This window comes from Camelus bactrianus, chromosome 14 (genome assembly GCF_048773025.1).
Source record: "Camelus bactrianus isolate YW-2024 breed Bactrian camel chromosome 14, ASM4877302v1, whole genome shotgun sequence".
Lineage (NCBI taxonomy): Eukaryota > Metazoa > Chordata > Mammalia > Artiodactyla > Camelidae > Camelus > Camelus bactrianus.
Window position 1 is genome coordinate 62,188,219 of NC_133552.1, and position 19,199 is coordinate 62,207,417.

General features: G+C 41.8%; 1 protein-coding gene across 3 annotated transcripts in view; it reads left to right on the top strand.

The window, feature by feature from the left end:
• PCCA (propionyl-CoA carboxylase subunit alpha) overlaps positions 1–19,199 on the top strand; it is a 330,692-nt gene that overhangs the window by 298,044 nt on the left and 13,449 nt on the right. For 2 of the 3 annotated variants that reach the window (XM_010959668.3, XM_074378474.1), the window contains one exon: positions 18,108–18,248. In XM_010959668.3, coding sequence (XP_010957970.2) covers positions 18,108–18,248 — 141 coding nt within the window. Of the gene's footprint in view, positions 1–15,704; positions 15,853–18,107; positions 18,249–19,199 lie in introns of those variants that run through there. The other variant, XM_074378475.1, reaches the window with a different exon arrangement.

The window sequence follows — 19,199 nt, forward strand, 5'->3', positions numbered from 1 at the left end:
CACTCCCCGTTCCTCTCTCCCCCCAGACACTGTGACCACTGGTCTACTTTCTGTCTCTGGATTTTGCTATTCCAGATGTTTCATATAAATGGAATCATATAACGTGACTTTTTTGTGTTTGACTTCCTTCACTTCATGTAATATATTTTATGATTCGTCTGTTGTACCATAGATAAGTACTCCATTCCTTTTTATGGCTGAATAATAGCCTGTTACCAACTGTTTTCTTTAAGTATGTTTGAAAATTCACTCCTCCCTGTTGAACTGTTTCACAGTGATATTTCTGGGATGGGAGTAGTTTAAAGATTCAGCCCTATTATGTTAGCATATTCTTTATAGTAGAGGAAAAAGTTGTATTTTGCCCCTACACCTTGTCAAAACCTTTTAACAAGGCACTGACTCAATTCTCTGGTTCTAAGAACTTAGCAGTGATAGCCAGCAAGGCTTCCGTCAGCATTGTGGGCAGAATGATTGCTGTCAATTCATGATGTTAGAGAAAACCATGAGTTGGGGTGACAGGTAGGAGAAATCACAGGTGTGCAGTCTGTGCATAGAGCACTCAGAGTTCTTTTTCCCATTGCTCAGGTAGAACTGCTTCACCAATTCTAAAATATCAGTAGCCTTTGCTGTTCCCAAAAGAGGCTTAGAAAATAAGATTTTTTCCTTTGTCGGCATCGGTGTTCACATACTAGAGAAACTCGAGCTTCTTGCCCTGGAAGACAGTTGTCGTTCCATTGGGATGTTGGGCAGAAATAAATGGCATATTCCCTGGGATATAAGATGTTAATGAAATACTTGTAATTCTGATGATGATGACTTCTAATGTTTGACAGAGAAAACGGTCCGATTTTTTTCTGGCCCAGGCACCACTATTTCTAGGCCACGCGGCTTCATCCTCGCCTTTTCCGGTACTAGGTGACCTCCTTTATTTGGCAGGATGATAGGCAAGCCTGCAGGGTGCCACAGGACAGACTTTCATATTGGGACAAGTAACATTTTAGTGCAGTTGGCTCCAGCCTTTTGTGTCGTGCCCTCTCGTGGTAGACAGTGTGGTGACCAGCGTCCCCGAGGTAGCCCGAAGCTCCTTGCTGCGACGCGTCCACTGCAGAGCACTTTGCCACAGAGAAGCACTTTGTCCCATCACGTTGAGTGACAAAAATAAGACCGAAGCTCATGTGAACTTTGTCATACTTCCTGACATAAACAAAATTTAAATATATTTGACATTGTAAGTAAGTTTTTTCTTTCACAGATGATGATTTTCAAAACAACACAGAAGCCAAGAAAAAAATATTTTGTATGTTTCTGATTCACAGGTGTCCTGAGACTTTACTAGAGAGGCTAGTGTTTATTGTCCCCAAATTAAGAGTCTCCTCAAACATAAAGTTTTAAAGGAATATTCATTTAAATCATGCTTCTGTCATTTGGAGGGAATGAGTAACAGATTCACTTAAAAAAATAAGACAGACAATATTTGAAACTCATCCTCAGATCACTCTAGGTCTCAGGTCTCCTCTGAAGTTAACTGAAAGAAGAAATTTGGCAAGAATGAAGTTCTGTCCAGGAGAAGAGCTAAACAGTTCTGGTTCAGTCCATTTTCTCCCGGGACCTCCTTCAGATTGAGGTGATTGATTTTAAAACAAATGGAGTTACCAGACTCTCCATATTCTAATGAGGTTGAAAGTTAAATAAAAGTCACAGTTGTTCAGTGTATCATTTCCTCTTGCAGATACCAGACCAAAGGCAACAGTGATCGAGCACTATGTGTGTTGTCCTTTGTTGAGTCTAGCATTCTCCTTTGGATATATTATAATTTTTTAATGTTAAAGTTTCTTTTCAAGGAATTTATACTTAACACATTTGTTTAATAACATATGCATTCCATTTGAAGTTACCTTGCCAACTTTTCTAGGACTTTTTAGCTTCCCCATAGCTTTTAATAAACCAAGAGATCAAATGAATACTCCTCCAGTTGCCAAGATATTAGGTAGTTATGCCTGGTTTCAGTCCATCTACAATGTGTACACATTTAAAGAGAACCCATCTCCAGAAGATACTTTGAGCCCAGTGCTATTCTTCAACCTCAGAAGTTTACTTAGGGAACCGGAGAGTCCTTCCACCTATGTTAACATGTTTCTTTCCCTAATCTCACCCTTCTAATAAAGTATATGATATAACTCAGGGACAACTACATTGAGGCCAAAGAAAAATTAATGAGAGAGTAACTGTAGACACCAAACCACTTCTAAAACTTTGAAACATCAAGTAGGCAAGACTGAATATATACAGAAGGTACATTAAAGGTGTTCGTTCTGTGAGCAAGATTACTAGCTCAGACTGCAATAACACAAAACCATAGACTGGGTAGCTTAAATAGCAGAACTTTATTTCCTCACAATTCTGGAGTCTGGAAGTCCAAGATCAAGGTGTCAGCAGGTTTTGTTTTGTTGCTGAACCAAACCCAGGTCTGCTCGCCTGCTGTGCAGCAAAGCCAATCTACTGACACTAGATTGTAGTGAAGGAAAGTACAGCGTTTATTGTGGGGTTTCAAGCAAGGAGAAAGGGCAGCTAATGCTCAAAAGACTCAAACTCCCTGATGGCTTTCAGGGGAAGGTTTTTAAAAGCAACATTTGGGGTGTGGGTTGCAGCTGTGTACTTTTCTTTTGATTGGTTCATGATGAGGTAACAGGGTGATGTTTCAGGAATCTTAATCATCAACCTTCTGGTTTCAGCCAGTCTGGGGTCTTTGTGCTCCTGGTCAGCATGTAGTCACCATCTTCAACCTGGATGGGGGTCTTCGTTTCTGCAGAACACTCGAAGATACGTGTCAGATTGTTATGTATATCCCTTGAGAACGAACCAGGACTCTGGTTTATTGCTGAACTATTGTTTAACCTATCATTACTTTTCTTGCTTGACTGCTTTTCTTTTGTTTCTGCATTCCCTCACTTTCCCAATTAGTAACTGCTTCAGTCTGCTCTTTGCAACTCAAGGAAGTCCTAGCAGACTAAAACCTTTTTCTACAACAAACGGGGAATGTGGAGGGGCTTTTGTACCCAGGAGGGCCCCACAGAGTCCTCAGTTTCAGCTTCTTCTGAGGCCTCTCTCCTTGACTCGCCGACAGCTGCTCTTTCTCCTGTGTCCCCACATGGTCTTTCCTCTGCATCTGTGCACTCCTGGTGTCTCTTCCTCTTCTTATACGGGCACCAGCCCTATTTCATTAGGCCCCACCCTTTTGACCTCATTTAACCTTAATTACCTCCATGAAGGCCCTGTCTCCACAGATAATCACATTGGGGGCTAGAGCTCCAACATGTGAATTTTGGGGAGATACAACTCAGTTTATAACAAGAGTCATGGAAATAGTTACCGTTCACTGGGCACTCTGCGTGCTGGAAATTGTGCCAGATAGTTCACGTATATTATCTCATTCAAATCTTAAAACAGGCATACAAGGGTTTTTTGTTGGTTTTTTTTTAACACAATTTTAAAAATTCTATAAGACAAGCAGTGTTCTCCCCCATTTAATTGATGAGGAAATGAGGCTAGAAAGTAACATATCAGAGGCCACATAAAGTCAGTCGGAGCCCCAGTTTGTAGAGTACCAGCCCTGTACTCATAATGTCGTAGGTTTATCAGTGGTTATCATATAGGAGGGAAGACTGTATCATGCAGAAGAAGATTTTTCTACCTAGAACAAGAGTCAAAGAAGCTTTTATGTTCGGGTGAGTCCAGGGAGAGAAAGGCTTCTCAGCGGCCATGAGCTCACATCCTGCTATAAATAGAACATTGTCTCCCCACTGAAGTTCATATGTGGAAACCTAACTCTCAACGCAGTGGTGTTTGGAAGTGGGGCCTTTTGGAGTTGATTAGGACATGAATGGGATTAGTGTCCTTATAGAAGAGGGGGCCCCAGAGAGTCCCCCGCCCCTTCTACCAGTGAGGACCCAGCAAAGAGATGGCCGTCTGTGAACCAGGAAGTAGGTCTCCCCAGACCTGAACCTGCCGGTGCCTTGATCTCGGACTCCCAGCCTCCAGAACGGTGAGGAAGCAGTGTGTGCTGTTCATAGGCCGTGCGTCTCTGGTATTCTTTTACAGCAGCCAGGATGGTCTAAGATGGTCCCATAAGGAAGGCCGTTCAGTAGTGGGGAAGGGTGTCTTGGGTCCATACTTTCCCAAGTGTGGTTCCTGGGAACTTGTTGGAAGTGGAAGCCCCAACCCAGTCCTGAATCAGAAACTCTGGAGGTGGGGCCCAGCACTCTGGGTTTGCCAAGCCCACTGGGCGCTTCTTGGTGCTTCTCCTTTGAGAACAACTGCTCGTGCTCATGCAGTGGAGAGCACTGCCTTAGATCAGTTGACGATCCCTCTGCTGATTCCACATTTATCCAATGACCGCTGACTGTAATTTATGTACCCATACTACAGCTGGGGGATGTGCTAGTTCCCTTTATAAATATACTTCTGACTGTAAATTCTTAAGAGTTTACACATCCGTTTCTTGTGAGCTTGACCAGTGAGTCCGTCTGGCTGAGAACAATGTATTCTGAGCTTAGAGAGGAAGTCTAGTTTCCAAGTCTGTGTACCTGAGCCCCGACCCTGATTCAGGGTGGATTCACTAAGGTAGATGCCATGGAGTGGGGCTGCCCACAGCAACCGTCCCATCCCGTCTCTCCCAGGATGGTCTCTTTCAAGGATTTTCAGCCCAGAGAGAATTGCAGATCAGCAAAGAAGAGCTGAGATTCAGTCCTCCTGGTCTCCAGATTATAGACACAAGTGAAATATTTCCTAGTGTTGGTTCACAGTAACATTATTTAACTGTGATGGTAAAAGTTAGATTGGCCTTTTTCAATTTGATTAGACAGCTATCACTTACAAATCAGTCCACAGGGAAAAGATCTTAACTTCTGTGACTAAAGCTTTTAGTGATTGCTTTTGGCATCTCTGGCCCTTTAGACTCTAAATCACTGAGTGGTGACAGTTTATAAATTTCTGAGAGCTTTATGTCGATTGGTATGAATGTTAGTATCGGAGATAATATACACTCTTGTGAGGGTGAAGGACAGAGGCTTCCACAAAATTATTGTGGAGTCATTGCAACCAGGCAGTTATCTGTTATATACAGATAGCAAGTCACGCTGCTGGGGATAATTAGAAAAAAAGGAACAAAGTTGAGAAAAGGAGAGGGAGTTAGAGCAGACGGCTGGCGTGTGATCTGTCAGCGCCAAGGCGGGAGGCTGGAGAAGCTGGGGGGGCTTACCCGGGCCTTCACTGGGCTTGTAATTCTCGGGGAGAGGGGAGCTGAGCCCTGGGTAGGAGGGGCTGGCAGGACCAGCTGAGGCTATTCGGTGACATTCTGGAGCCTGTGTGTACTGTGGAGGGGTTTGGGGACTTCCTCTCCGCTTCAGATGAACCCAGCATGGAAAAAGAAAAAGAAGTGACCTGAAGGTCTTTCTGTCTTAAACAGCCTTGTGTTTCAAAGTTTATAGAGTGAGTCAAGGATGTCAAATGGCAAAACATCACGGATTGTCCCCTATTTAAACGGACTGGTGTCATTGTTGTATTTACCCAGTGTAAAAGCGTTTATAAACATGATGTGTAAGTTTATGTTTGTATAGATTCACGTGAGTAGAAGATTTTCAGTACAGATTGTTACCATGACTTCCGGGGAGTGGGAGTGGAGGGAGGGGGGATTGTGAGCTGGTTCTGCACACCTCTGTAGTGCCGGACTTTGCCAGCCTGCAACTGTGGTTAAGTCCACAGAATACACGTTCAATTTTATAAGCGCTTTCAAGGTTCACTCTGCCCAGTTGTCTTTTTCTAGTAAATCTCCTCAAATATGAGTTCTCCTGACATGTAGAATTAGGCACATAGACACAGAGTCTGGGGAAAGATTGTGGCAGTCAGTTCAACACAGATAAGGTGAAGTTTCCAGTCAGGAAAGAGCTCGTGAGAATTGAGTGGAAGGCCAAGTTATTAGGCTAAAAATATTATCAGAGGAAATTCCAAATGAGGAGAATTGGCATGAAGAATTAATAATTGTAATAATTGTAAGATATGTGCTCTTGAAGGAGAGAGATTGAGATCCTATGTTTTCATTAATTCTCCACCTACTTGGAGCAGCCGCCAGTGTCTTTTCAGGGAATTTGCCCAAGAATTCTGGTGTTTGAATTTTGACTTGAGATACTGTGATTTATAATAAGAAATATATGTTTGGCCTTTGTCCCATTCCTGGCATAGAGTTCCTAAAACCCTTGGAATTTCTTAAGTAAAATGAGTGATAAGGGTAAAAGGATTGTCTCTGTTATTTATAACAAGCCCCCCTCAACCACAGCAGAGCTTAGGGTAATGAGGTGACTTTCAGGAAGCCCCTGAGGTGGAGGGGCTGGTTGCCAGGAAGCAACCACGTGATTGAAGGGTTGGAACTTTGAGCCCCACCTCTGACCTCCAGAGAGGGAAGAGGGGCTGGAGGTTGACTTCATCACTAATGTCCAGTGACTTAATCAAGTCTATGCAATGAAAGGCTCCATTAAAAAAAAATGTTTAACTGAAGGGGTTTGGAGAGCTTCCAGGTTGGCAAACCTGTGGGAGGCGTGGTCGTTCTGCACCCCTCCCCCTTGCCTAGCCGTGTGCAGCTTTTATATCTGGCTGTTCATGAGTTTGTATCCTTTTACAATGAACCTGTAATCTAGTAAGTAAACTATTTTTTGAGTTTAGTGAGCCATTCTATCTAACAAATTATCGAAACTAAGGAGAGAGTTGTGGGAACCTCCAGTTGATAGCCGGTTGGTCGGAAGCACAAGTGACAACCCGGACTTGCAGTTGGCATCTGAAGTTGGGGGGGAGGCAGTCTTATGAGACCGAGTCTAAGGACCTGTGGGATCATAGTGACAGAAATGAATTGAATTGTAGAACACTCAGGTGGTGTTCAAAGAGAATTAGAGAATTGCTTGGTGTGGGGGAAGTGCCCACACATTTGGTGACCAGAAGTATTCTGAGCAGAATGTGAAAAAGTGGTGTTTTTTCCCCCATTTTACTTAATTTCTCCACTATCTGTAGACATGTATTAATAGTAACAAAAACAACAAAAACTATAGTAGTGATGGCTATTAAATACTAATATGGCATTTACTGTCTTCTGAGTTTTCCTCATAAAAGAATTCACTTAATCCTCACAACAACCTTTTGGAATAGTTGGAGAAGGATCTGTGTTAACTAACTTCACAGGTAGAATTTACCTGTGAAGGCATCTGGTCCTGGACTTTAGTTTGTTGGAGGTTTTTAAATTACTGATTCAATTTCATTACTGGTAATTGGTCTGTTTATATTTTCTATTTCTTCCTTGTTCAATCTTGGGGGATTGTAACTTTCTAAGAGTTTGTTCATTTCTTCTAGCTCGTCCATTTTATTGGCATAGAGTTGTTCATAGTGGTCTCATGATCCTCTGTGTTTCTGTGGTGTCAGTTGTAACCTCTCCTTTTTCATTTCTGATTTGGGCCTTCTCCTTTTTTTTCTTGATGAGTCTGGCTAAAGGTTTATCAATTTTTTTTTTTTTTATCTTTTCAAAGAACTAGCTTTTAGTTTCATTGATCTCTTCTATTGTTTTTTAGTCTCAATTTTATTTATTTCTGCCCTGATCTTTATGATTTCTTTCCTTCCACTAACTTTGGGTTTTGTTCTTCTTCAGTTGTTTTAGGTATAAGGTTAAGTTTTTTTGTTTTTATTTTTTAAAATATTTTTATTGAAGTATAGTTAGCTTACAATGTTGTGTCAATTTCTGGTGGACAGCACAATGCTTCAGTCATACATGAACATACATATATTTGTTTTCATTTTCTTTTTTACTGTAAGTTACTGCAAGATATTGAGTATAGTTCCCTGTGCTATGCGGTATAAACTTTTTAAGTTAGGTTGTTTACTTGAGATTTTTCTTGTTTCTTGGGGTAAGCTTGTATCTCTAAAAACTTCCTTCTTAGAACTGCTTTTGCTACATCCCATAAGTTTTGAATCGTCGTGTTTTTGTTTTCATTTGTCGCTAGGTATTTTTTGGTTTCCTCTTTGATATTCAGTGATCCATTGGTTGTTTCTCACAACAACTTTTTGAAGTAGGCACTGTTATGATCCACAATTTATAAATAAGGAATCCAAGATGTAGAAAATGTAGGTACTGTTCCCAAGCTCCTGAGTAGTGGAGTTAGAAACCTTAAGTATCTGACCCCAGATCCTAAAAGTTAAATCACTGTCCTTGCCTGCCTTCCAACCTGGGAGGACTTTTTTAAGATTGGGACTAAAATCAAAAAGTCTTCACATTGACCACATACTTTGTAGGATTCATATATATTTATATTTATGTGGTGTCATTCATGAATGTCTTTTCTCTCTGGCCAGATTATGGTGTTTGAGGTCAGCAGCCATTTTTTCCTGTTTATTTTGTATTCTTATATTGTGCAGATGTTCTTGATAAATGGGTTTTGAATGGATAAACCAAACTGTTTCTCTAGTTCCCCACGCACGTCTTTAAGTGTCTAAGGCAAGAATAATCACAGCCCTGCACTGCCTGCTCTAGAAGCTCTCTCAATACCAGAACCAACTTAGTTTCTGTGTTTGCAAAATTTAACCTGTTTGTTCCCAAATGTGGACCCACAGAGCTAGAGGTATAACAATTAGAAGTTGCTAGATCAAAATATGAAAGTGAATATGTGTATGTATATGCATGACTGGGACATTGTGCTGTGCACCAGAAATTGATCCATTGTAACTGACTATACTTCAATTTAAAAAAAAAAGAAAAAGAAAATCAGAAGTTGCTAATCCAAGAGGTCTTACAATATGCAGTTAAAAAAAATCCACCAGTGTCTCTTGGACAATCTGAGATGTTTGAGAAGGAGACAGGAAATACTTGGTGAGTAGTTACTGTCAAGTGCTTCCTAGTTACTTTGCAAATCTTTGTTAATTTAATCACTTAATTATTATCTTGATTTTAGAAATGAAGAAATTTGTTCTGAGAAGTTAGGTCAGTTGGCCAAAAGGTGACATCAAACTCAGGTCATTTGGCTTCAAAGAAGTGTGTTTTTCACATTTGCAGCTTCCAGAATGACAGCCATGTCTCCTGTTCCCTAGACTGACCACATGGCTTTACAGAGCTCACCTGCCTTCAGTGTTGTATGTTCCGTATAAGGCATAATAGGTGGCATTCAGAAGTCCATTTAGTAGCTCTGGTGAAACTTTCTCAGGTATGTCAGGATTCTAAACAAAATTGCTGAGCAGTAGAGTTCCCTGACAGAGATCAATCCCAGTAATTTGGACCAATGGCTGTTGGGTTGTGTAGACAAGGAAAACTTTCTCTTCTATCTTCTTATATTCAGTGCCTAGAACCTTGTAAATTAAGCTGACGAAGCAGATTAACAAGAGAAAAAAGCAAATTTACATTATTTACTTATATATGGGAGTTCACAAAGAAATGTGACTTAAGGAGGCAGTGAGAATTTGGGGTTATATACCATCTTAACAAAGGGCAGTACAGTGTGGAGAAGAGGTTGTGTAAGGAAAAACGGGCTTGGGGCTTCTGGGGTGGGATAGGTTGTGAGAAGGGAACTAGGAAATGTATGATTTTAAAAAGGGCTGTTTAGTAAGGTTTATTGTGCAGAGGAGAGTCCTCTCAGGTGCTGAGTGGTTCTCTTCCCGGTGTGGGAGAGAGAGAGACACCTTTACAAAGGAAATTTATGCCTCGCTTTTGTACAGAAAGGGGAGGACAGAGAGCTACCTGCTTTCAGCTCCAAACAGTCCTTCCACCAAAGGGGCATTTTGGGGGGAGGGGAGGCCTGCTATAATTCTCTTAAGTTGTTTTCTGCTTTGATCCTCTCGGCCAACAGTTTACTACACAGTATTACTGTCATCTTGAGTTTTGTTTGCTTTGTCTTTATATATTTTAGTTTCTGAATTTCTGCCTGATACAAGCCAACACTTTGGCATATTAGATTCTGAGTTTCTTCAGGGAATGCATAATAGCAAAAATATTTTATCATTTAAAAAAATCCATATAAAGTCAAAACATGGTTGATGTTGAGCCCCTGGTGTTGGCACACTTGCCAGGTCTCTGGTGCTCCAACTCAGCACTGAAGAACTTGCAAGGGAAGGCTGGGCTCCCCGAAGTCTTTCCCCAAAGTTTGCTTATTCTGCACCTTGTGGACGGCATTACTTTATCCTGAGAGGAGCAAAGAACTGTTCACATAGAAGAGGCAGTGAAAAGAGGGGGGGGGGGGACATAGCAAAATGGTACGCTTCCCTACCTGTGTGCTTATTTACATAATTGTGTTTTTATAACATTTCCTGTACTTTTCTGTAAGCTGATGCTGCCCTAATTATAGATTTTCAAGAGAATGTTTCATTGTACCCCAAATTATATAGGGCTTTAAAAAGGTACCTTCCGACTGGTTTACCAAATACCTTATAAACTCGTAATTACATAAAACAATTCAGGATACAGAATAGACACAGTGTGTACTGTTAACAGATATTGGTTGGTATTGTTACATAATTGAGTACAAGGCTTTCCAAGATCTATAATATTTTTCTTGTGTAAAAGAGAAAGAAATGACTCATTATAGTCATAATGTGTCACGGAGGCTCCTGATCAAACAGAACGCACAGGTTCTACTTTGTGAGTTCTGCTCAGTGCATTGTCAATGGACTTGCCTTTGTGGATGGGAAGGTGCCACTTATTCCAGCAAATTTCCCTTGTGGCATATGCTAGACAGCTTGCGGGCACCTGGGCGAAGCCGAGGCTGGGCCCCTTTATCACGGACACCTGCACGCGGCGTCCCCCAACGCCCCGCTCTGGGAAGTTGTCCCATTAACAGACTCCTCCAGGAACCCGCTGACTTCCCTGCAGACTGGGAGTGGGGTTGCCTCTCTGTACAGTAGTTTTTTTTTTCTTTTCTTTTCCATCATTTTTAGGTCTGTATTAAGACACAAGTGTTTCAAATTACAAGGAAAGTAACCTCCCTCAGTGGAGCCCAACTGAGGAAATAAGTCCTATTACTAGGTGCTGGATTTTATGTTTAATTTCAATTTAATTTTCAGCACTATTGTTTAAAAAAGGCAAGTTGCTTATCTTAGGCTACTAGAATTGGAAGGACCCTCGTGTTGCCGATTAAAAAATACAGTAAGAAAAATGAGGTTAGACTTTTGTACTGGTGACAGACATCCCGTATTCTCCTCTCCCGAGGAAGTTGTCTTTTAGGAACTTGCTGGAGATGCACACAAACTTACCACCTCATTTCATCAAAGGTGTTGCTATTAGCCTTGAAGTTGTTCTTCTTTTCTGGAAACTTTTCCCTTTTTAGCCAAAATTTTGAAAGGTGAATTGCTGCAGTGGACTTGATGCATTTTTGTTATTTTATTTTGTTGGAATTTCCCTCCCATTTCTTTTTGTGACTCTTCCCTCAAAAACTGTCCCTAATGAGATCGTTGCTCACGGCCGTTGAGGCTCCTTGTGGCACACTGAAGTTCAAGAGCCAACTTAGCAGTTAAACAATGAAACCTTGAGGAGAGATTGATTCATAAATGTAGGTGGACGTGTTGAAAGCGACGCATTATGTCACTGCAGCATATCGACGCTGTCAATTACGTGTTCTTAAACAGCTACCCTAACTGAGTGATTTACTTTGTGTTGAACTGCCTTTTTCAATTAAAGGGAGCAAACGCTGAGGAACTGGGGCGCAATATCAGAAACCATATATTTTCTGCTGTTAACACCAGCATCGCTGACCCGCAAGTGGGGGGCGTGTTGGCATTTTGCTGTGGGCGGCACTGCTCTAGTTTAAATGGTCTAAACAAGTGGTTAATGATTGGGAGCAGGCCCTTGCCCCGCTTCCAGATCTTTTCTTCCATGCATTTCCATTTCTGTCACCTTGCAGCATGCTTGGGAGGCGTTATTTCAGGGTAGTTCACACTGTTTTGCTAGCATTTGTTTCCATTTCAGGGGTCTTTCATGTTTCTTCATGTCTTTTTAAGTATTATTTAGCATACTGACCAGACCCGAAGCTGCTGAATTTGCAATTGCAATACAGGTGCTCTGTTGCCCCCAACCAAGGCGTTCTAGACTATTTCTCCCCAAGATTCAGGGGTGATAACTTGAACCAGACATTCTACTTTCTTGGGACCTTGCTTTATTGTCTTGCACATTAATATGGTATTTGTATTTCACGAGGCTAAACTGTACACAGCATTTCTCAAATGTGCATTTGCAATAGATAGATATATTAACTGTTACTCTGAAGTTGAGAATTTGAACTATTAACTGACCCACTGTATTTGTTCTCTGTGTAAAGTTTTGTGGTAACAGTGCTAATTACTAAGCAGCGGAATTTGTGAAAAAGTGCACAGCAGTAATTTGCACCTTACTGTTGCTTTGCTATAATAAAAAAAAAATTTGTGAACACGCACACAGGGTGCATGCACTTGATTTATGAGCTTCCAAGGAACACATTTGTCTGTGGATCTTGAGTGGCTGGACTTCTGAGTACAGCATTTAGTGTCTCTGCTTGTGCTTCTGAGATGCTCGTTTTACCCCAGTAAGAGCTGTGGAGCGCTGACCAGGACATTTTAACAAAGAGCGGGATTTTAAATTACTGTGTGCTTTTGTTTATTATTTTTGCTAGTTTTAGGGGGGAAAAAAACGAGAAAAAAGATCTTTCTAGTTCCTTTCTATCGACGTGAAACCACAGGGTAGTCAGATGGTCACGTTTTGGTGATGGTGTTGCCATTGTTTCAGTGGCAGGTGGAAATGGCTCTCTTCTGTTGAAATCACAGCTTGAGTAGATGCCTCTTTAGAATTAAAGTCTTAACGCACACCTAAACCAGCACAGTTTTTTTGTGTTTTGTTTTGGTCAATGAGAACAACTTCAAATCTTGGGAAAACTTTATTTTTGTCCTATGAATGTGTCGGGAAAAAACCAGACAGGGAGCTCTGACTATTGGAAAACTACACGTTCCATATTTTTATAAATGTATATTTAGATTAATTCCACCTACCTCTTATTTGGACTTCTGGTAGCCAGGAACTTTTAAAAGAAATTTGGTTTTAAAGAGAAATGTGAAAAATGAAAATTTCTTTCCTGGTACAAGAGTTCTTCTGTACTTTAAAGAAACCCCGCTCGTGGGCAGAAAGGAGAGGTTTCAAAGGAACCTCATCTCCATATGGTTTTACTCGATAATCCTTTATCCACCATCTTCAGCCCTCATTCCTTTGCTTTCTTGCCTGTGGCTACATTTCTATCTCTGCATCAATTAGCACAGTGATTTATACAACAAGCAAGCAGTTTAGAGGTAATGGTACACAATTAACATCTCATTCCACCATAAAGGGTATGCTAAATACCCTAGTCATTGCTTTCTCTGCTTGGAATTGAAATAAGTGTTTGTCCTAATTCATATGCTATCTGATGTGAAGTGGGCCTGCTTTGTACTGCACTACACCATTAATCTAATTATAGATAGCTGCAAATGAAGTGCTGTCTGAGCCGGGAGATTGAAGAAAATAGCCTTTTGTCATTTAGCATGACTCTGTGAAGCAAGATCACACTTTACGGGTTAAGACTGCAAAATGGAGCCTTCAATAATGCTGCCTGTTGCGTCTCTTCTAATTACAACAGCATTGTAAACACAACTGGGCGCTGATGTAAATAGAGCTGTAGATATGCTGTCATGTGGGTTGTCGGGGAAAGTCCTCCGAGTGCTGTTGGATTAAATGATGCATCCTGATTGACAGCTACCTTGAGACTGTGCCGATGGAGTTGTCACAGCCGTGGGCTAGCAGGCTGCCGGGTGACTGCAGCTGTACAGGGCGCTCTAACTGCTGTCTGTTCCTTCCACCTTCTTCGCCTGGGTTATCCCTCCAGGAGGATGGCTGCAGGCTTCAGCTCTGTATGTTTGTAGTGTGGTTTCCTGGGCGTTTTTGTTGGTTTGGTTTGGTAGGGCCTGTTGCTGAGGTGGAGGGGAGTGTATTTTGCCTGGCTTCGAACCCTCGCTTTGTTTTTCCTCTAGTGTTAATTGTGTATCCCAGAAAGAATTTCGGAAAGGAAAACAAGGTTGAATTACAGCTCTGATTCCACCTAAATGTTTTCTGTTTTGTGTGGTTTTCCCCTACTTTTCTGAAACACTCATGCTCCCAAAGGTGCATCACTTTTGCAGCTGGTCATTTCTTTACAAACATTGACAATTTCTCTCCCAATCAGATTTAGGAAAGGAGGCTTTTAGAGGAATATTTGCACGTTAGCTTTCACTGCCATGCTGTGGAAATGAAGACAGCTTAAGGTTGAAGTGCCTTAGGGCCAGAAGGTGTAAAACTTTGAGAAGAGATCCTTGTATTTGAAGAAGTGTATTTGTCACCTTACTTGGTGAGGGTCGATGTACAGTATAGGCTTCCTGAGAGGCTCTGAGGTCACAACGGAAAAAAACAGGTAAACAAACTGGAAGCACTCATCTTGTGAGGGGTCCACAGGCCCCTGAATGGTCCAAGCCCGTGAGCACCTCGGATGTGTAAAACTGCTGGTGGAGCCAGAGGCCGCGGAAAGCAGCACAGGGGTTTCAGCTCCACGAGGAGCTGCTAAACCCACACAGACCGCAGCGCGACCACCGCGAGGGCTCTCGCTGTCCAGGGCGCCGAGCGGGCCGTGTGCCGGGCGCAGGGGGCAGGCCGGCTGGCAGGATGCTTTTGTGAGCCAAGTCTGGTTAAAAAGCATCTCTCCCCCCCAAACCATGGCTGGTCCTGTCCTTCCCTGAGGACCGCCGTGCTCTGCCCGCCCCCTTCCCCCTGGAAACGGTTCCAGGTTAAGAGCCGTGTGCTCATTTTTAAAACAATTCCATTGTGTTCCTTTTAATTGTCCATCTCTTACAGTTTTCTTCCTAATCCCTTTAGATCGGGTATGATTTTTTTCTCTTCCTTTTGAACTTTTTTGGGGAAATTTTCTGGTTAGACGTGGTTTTATGTCACAGACACCATACAATTAATTTGGTTTGAACCCAGGGTGGGTTCATTTGACCATAATTAGGTTGTTAGGGAAGGCCTCTTTCCCGCCCTTCGCTGCCCTGTGTGGGTCGGGTTGCTGGCTGGGCCAGGCCCGGAGAGCACCTGTTCTCTGCTTGGACTTACACTGTGAGGGCTGTTTTCAAGAACTTAATAATGTGACTGTGGTTTGGAGAGCACCTCCCTAAACCCACAGGTTGAGGTTCCATCCTGATGAACCCCGAGGTACTCGGCTTCCAGCCCTGCCAATAAGCAGCTTCTAATCCTCAACCAGACGATTCTCGGGACCTCGCAGGGGGAGAACCTTCTAGCTTCTTCCAGGATTGTGCTTCTCTGTTCTATCACCTAGACTTGAAAATCTTGGACTCCCTCCCACAAGGTATCTAGTTTGTGGTTTATCTGCTTGAAAACAATAACACAACTGCAAATCAAACTCTCCAGGGAGCCTGCTACAGACCCCATTAGGAATATTCAAATGTCTAACATAAAACCAGACTCTGCACGCGTTAGGGGGCATTTCCCCCCTCTCTCACCTCGTTGGCTGCTCTGTGCCCCCCGCCCCAAGAATTCAGAGAAACCAATAAATAGCAGTTTTGATCATAAGCTTTGAAAGCCCTAGTGTACATTCTTAAATGACTTCTTTTCTGGGGCATCAAAAAGCTTTTACGTTTCTCACCAGGCAATTCATTCTGATGGGCCCATATGCTGCGCTCCGCTCAGATCCCGCCCTGGCAGGCCCCGTGCACCGCCACACGGCCCAGCCAAGAGGTTGTTTTAAGAAGGCGTGTTTGTGTGGGCACTCCGACGGGGTCAGGACAACATCAAAGGTAGTCTTAAAAAGAGAACCTTCTCTCTGCCTCCTCTTTTTATATTCAGAGAGGTCATGTCTAAGCCAACTATGTGCAACAGGGCCTCTCCAGAGGCATTTACACCGTTGTTATTTTTTGCTTGTGATTACAATAAGTCGCTTATCCCCCAAACAGATTTAAGAACAATAAACAAATACAAAAGGAAAAGGAACATCTCATCAGTAACAAAGACCGCATCTGAAGGCAGTGAGTTTTGTGGCTCTTTTACATCTCTTTCCAAGCAAAGCAGGAGTCCTGCAGAGAAAGGAATCCAAAAGATATGAAAATTGTAAAAATAGTAAAAGGATCCAGTTCTAGTCAGGATCTTGTCGTTTCTAGGGAGAAATGGAGCTTGGGGCAATCTTAGCGCTTTGTATTAAGGCTTGTTTGTGACGAAGCTGCAATTAGTTTTTAAGGGAATCCACCGTGATGAAATGTGATAAATCATTATCCTCAGTGTGGAAAGATACTGTCCCTGAGTTCACATTTTGAAGTCAAGTTGTGCGAAAAATAAGGAGAAAAAGAGATCTGTATGCCATGGGGGAACCAGCCAGCGGGCCCGATGCAGAACAGTCACGGGAAGGGGAGGTGTAGGGCAGTGCCAGCCAGAAAAGTAACTTCTTCTGTTGACTCTGATGCTTCTCGTGATGTTGGATTTTTCTCTTCCAAGGCCGAGCACAGATACTAAAGGTGTGCAATTTGGTACAATTATATTCTCCCTTCTCCCTCCAGCTCCCCCCCCATAGATTTAATGAAGGACTTGGAGGTACAATCCATTGTTGATAAATAGACTCTCTGCCCAGAATGTTTATTAGAGTGACAGCAGAGTGCACTCTCCTTGCTTTTTTCCTTTGCCACTTATGACTCAGATGAATTTTAATAGGAGCAAAAAGCTTTTATTTGCACTGTAATTTCACTTAAGGATCATATCCTTCAGAAGCGGGCAGACACTTGTATGTCTTGATTGCAAAACACACACTCAGGAGTAAAGAAACATGCAAAAGATGTTATTATTCAACCTGTCACAGTGTCGCTAATCTGCTTGGAATTTAGGCCATCAAAGCTCTTCCGTGGAGCCCTCCCCCACGCCTTTCAAAATAGGCCCTGTAAAGAGCACACTTAGAGTTTTCCGCCGTCCCTGTGCAGAATTAAGGGTAAATTCTGTTTTCCTTTCACATCCCGGCCACTATGATGCCCACAGGAGGCTTTGAGTTACAGCGGCTTTTTTTGGACACAATGGAGTTGCCCCAGTGCTGTGTCTGTCTCCCCCAAGGGAAATGCCATTTGGTAGGAATCCAGAAATCTTCAGGTGGTTCCTCCAACTTCACAAAGTAACACTTCCTCAAACCGTTTTATTTTGTTTCTGTTTGGACAGACCAAACTGGAGCTCACATATTTATTCATGGAGATCTAGAATTTTCCTTGCCTGGCAGAAATCCTCTATTAGAAACATTCTGTTTAACCAGACTGCCTTGAACATACCCCTCATGTTTGAGAGCCACCTCCAAAATGTACCATTAAAATACTGGGATGTGCAGATTGTTTTCCTTCAATGGTTTTAAAATCTTGAATTACTGTCTCCTAGTGCAGAAGATACATTATCTTTCATCTTTATCTGCCCTAACTGTCTTGTTAACATTCAAAAGACTACATAATGTGCCTAAAAAGAAAAGCCAGCTCTTTCACTCATGGATATAACATTTTATGTCACTGGAAAAAATGGGATTTTAAATATTATTTTGGCCCAAATAAATAGCAAAACCCTTTGTCTTAACTTATTGCTACATGGTCCAGCGGCTCCGAGGGGAGCAGGGAGTTTGACACAGCAGTCTGCTGCCATCTACTGGCAGGTGTGCTCACAGCACCCGCTCCCTGTGTCCACCCAGCTGCAGAATTTGTGTTAATTGGGATAAGTTTGTAAGTGGTAAAGGGTATACAAGGAAATTCTCACTGTCTTCTTTATCAAGTTTTGAGATGCTTTTCTTAATGATACAGGATGATTACTGTTTATCCATAATTAATCACTCAAATTTCAAGAAATTTCTTAAACTGGTACACAACATGAGCCAGAAACAGACTGATCTACTTTCTTTTTGTGTACAATAATTAAAAGCCATTTGATTTCAGAGATGTTGTAATTTACACTTAAAAGCTAAAAACTGATTTTGAATGAATGCTATGTTGAGAAAAAGTTCATCATTTAATCTCACTTATGTTTTTTTCCCCTCCTTAAGTACAAGGTGCATATCTTAACCAAACTCGCTGCAGAATTGAACAAATTTATGCTGGAAAAAGCAGCTGAGGACACTAGCAGTATTCTGCACTCCCCGATGCCTGGCGTGGTGGTGGCCGTCTCTGTAAAGCCTGGGGACCTGGTAAGGACCACACCTGTCTGTGGGATGGGGGTAGACTGAAGCAGATCCTTTTCTGTGCGGTTCTCTCTTGAGTCATCCTACCCACCAAACAGCGGAGTTGCTTTTGTGCATTCTTCGTCCAACTGTTTCACATCTGAATTAGGTTAGTAGCAATATCTCTGAGTGCCTCTCCTCCCAAATGACTGAGGACTGGAACAGAAATAAAGCCAGATTCATTGTTTTGTTTTTTTTTTTTTTTTTAGCAAATTTAGTGTTTCAGGAAGCATTTTATTTAAAATTTCTGTTTGCTCTCTGTGGTTTAAGCATCCTTGAAGAAGTCATGCCAAGAAATAACCCTTCGATGGGAGAACTTTTTGCACATTTTCTAGAATACTGAGAAGGGTATGAAGGAAAGTTCATTCTGTAATCTGTGTAGTGTCAGAGCACTTCTGTAACTTGATAAATAAAATTTAGGATCACAGTTTTGAAGTTTTTCACCTTGACCTGGTGACATTAAGGCACAAATCAAAGCTATATTAATATTTCCTCCCATGTGCAGTCTTAAGGTTACATGCTCTGGACAGTTTGGAAGGATACATGCCTTGTCATAGAGCATAGATACAAATCTATTGATTAGCAGCAAAAGCAAAAAGAAAACAAAGAGGTGACCAGAAGGTTTCTTAGGAGCACTTAAGTCCTTGCATTTTTTGTTTATGTGCTGGAAAATAAGAGCAAAACATGATAATCCTTAATAGATGATACGGTGATTCCATTTTATATCTCAGTTAAGTCGTAGGAGTTTATAATAATTTTCCTGTAAAGATTACATGAAAACTGCCTCTGTATTTCTTTATTAACAACATAAGTATATAATATTGAGAAAAGCTCATGTTGTTGGTTGGCACTAGCTTCTAGAAAAGCCCTTAAAATAGATGACTATTAGGAAAAAATGATCAGTTTCAGTGGTTTAAA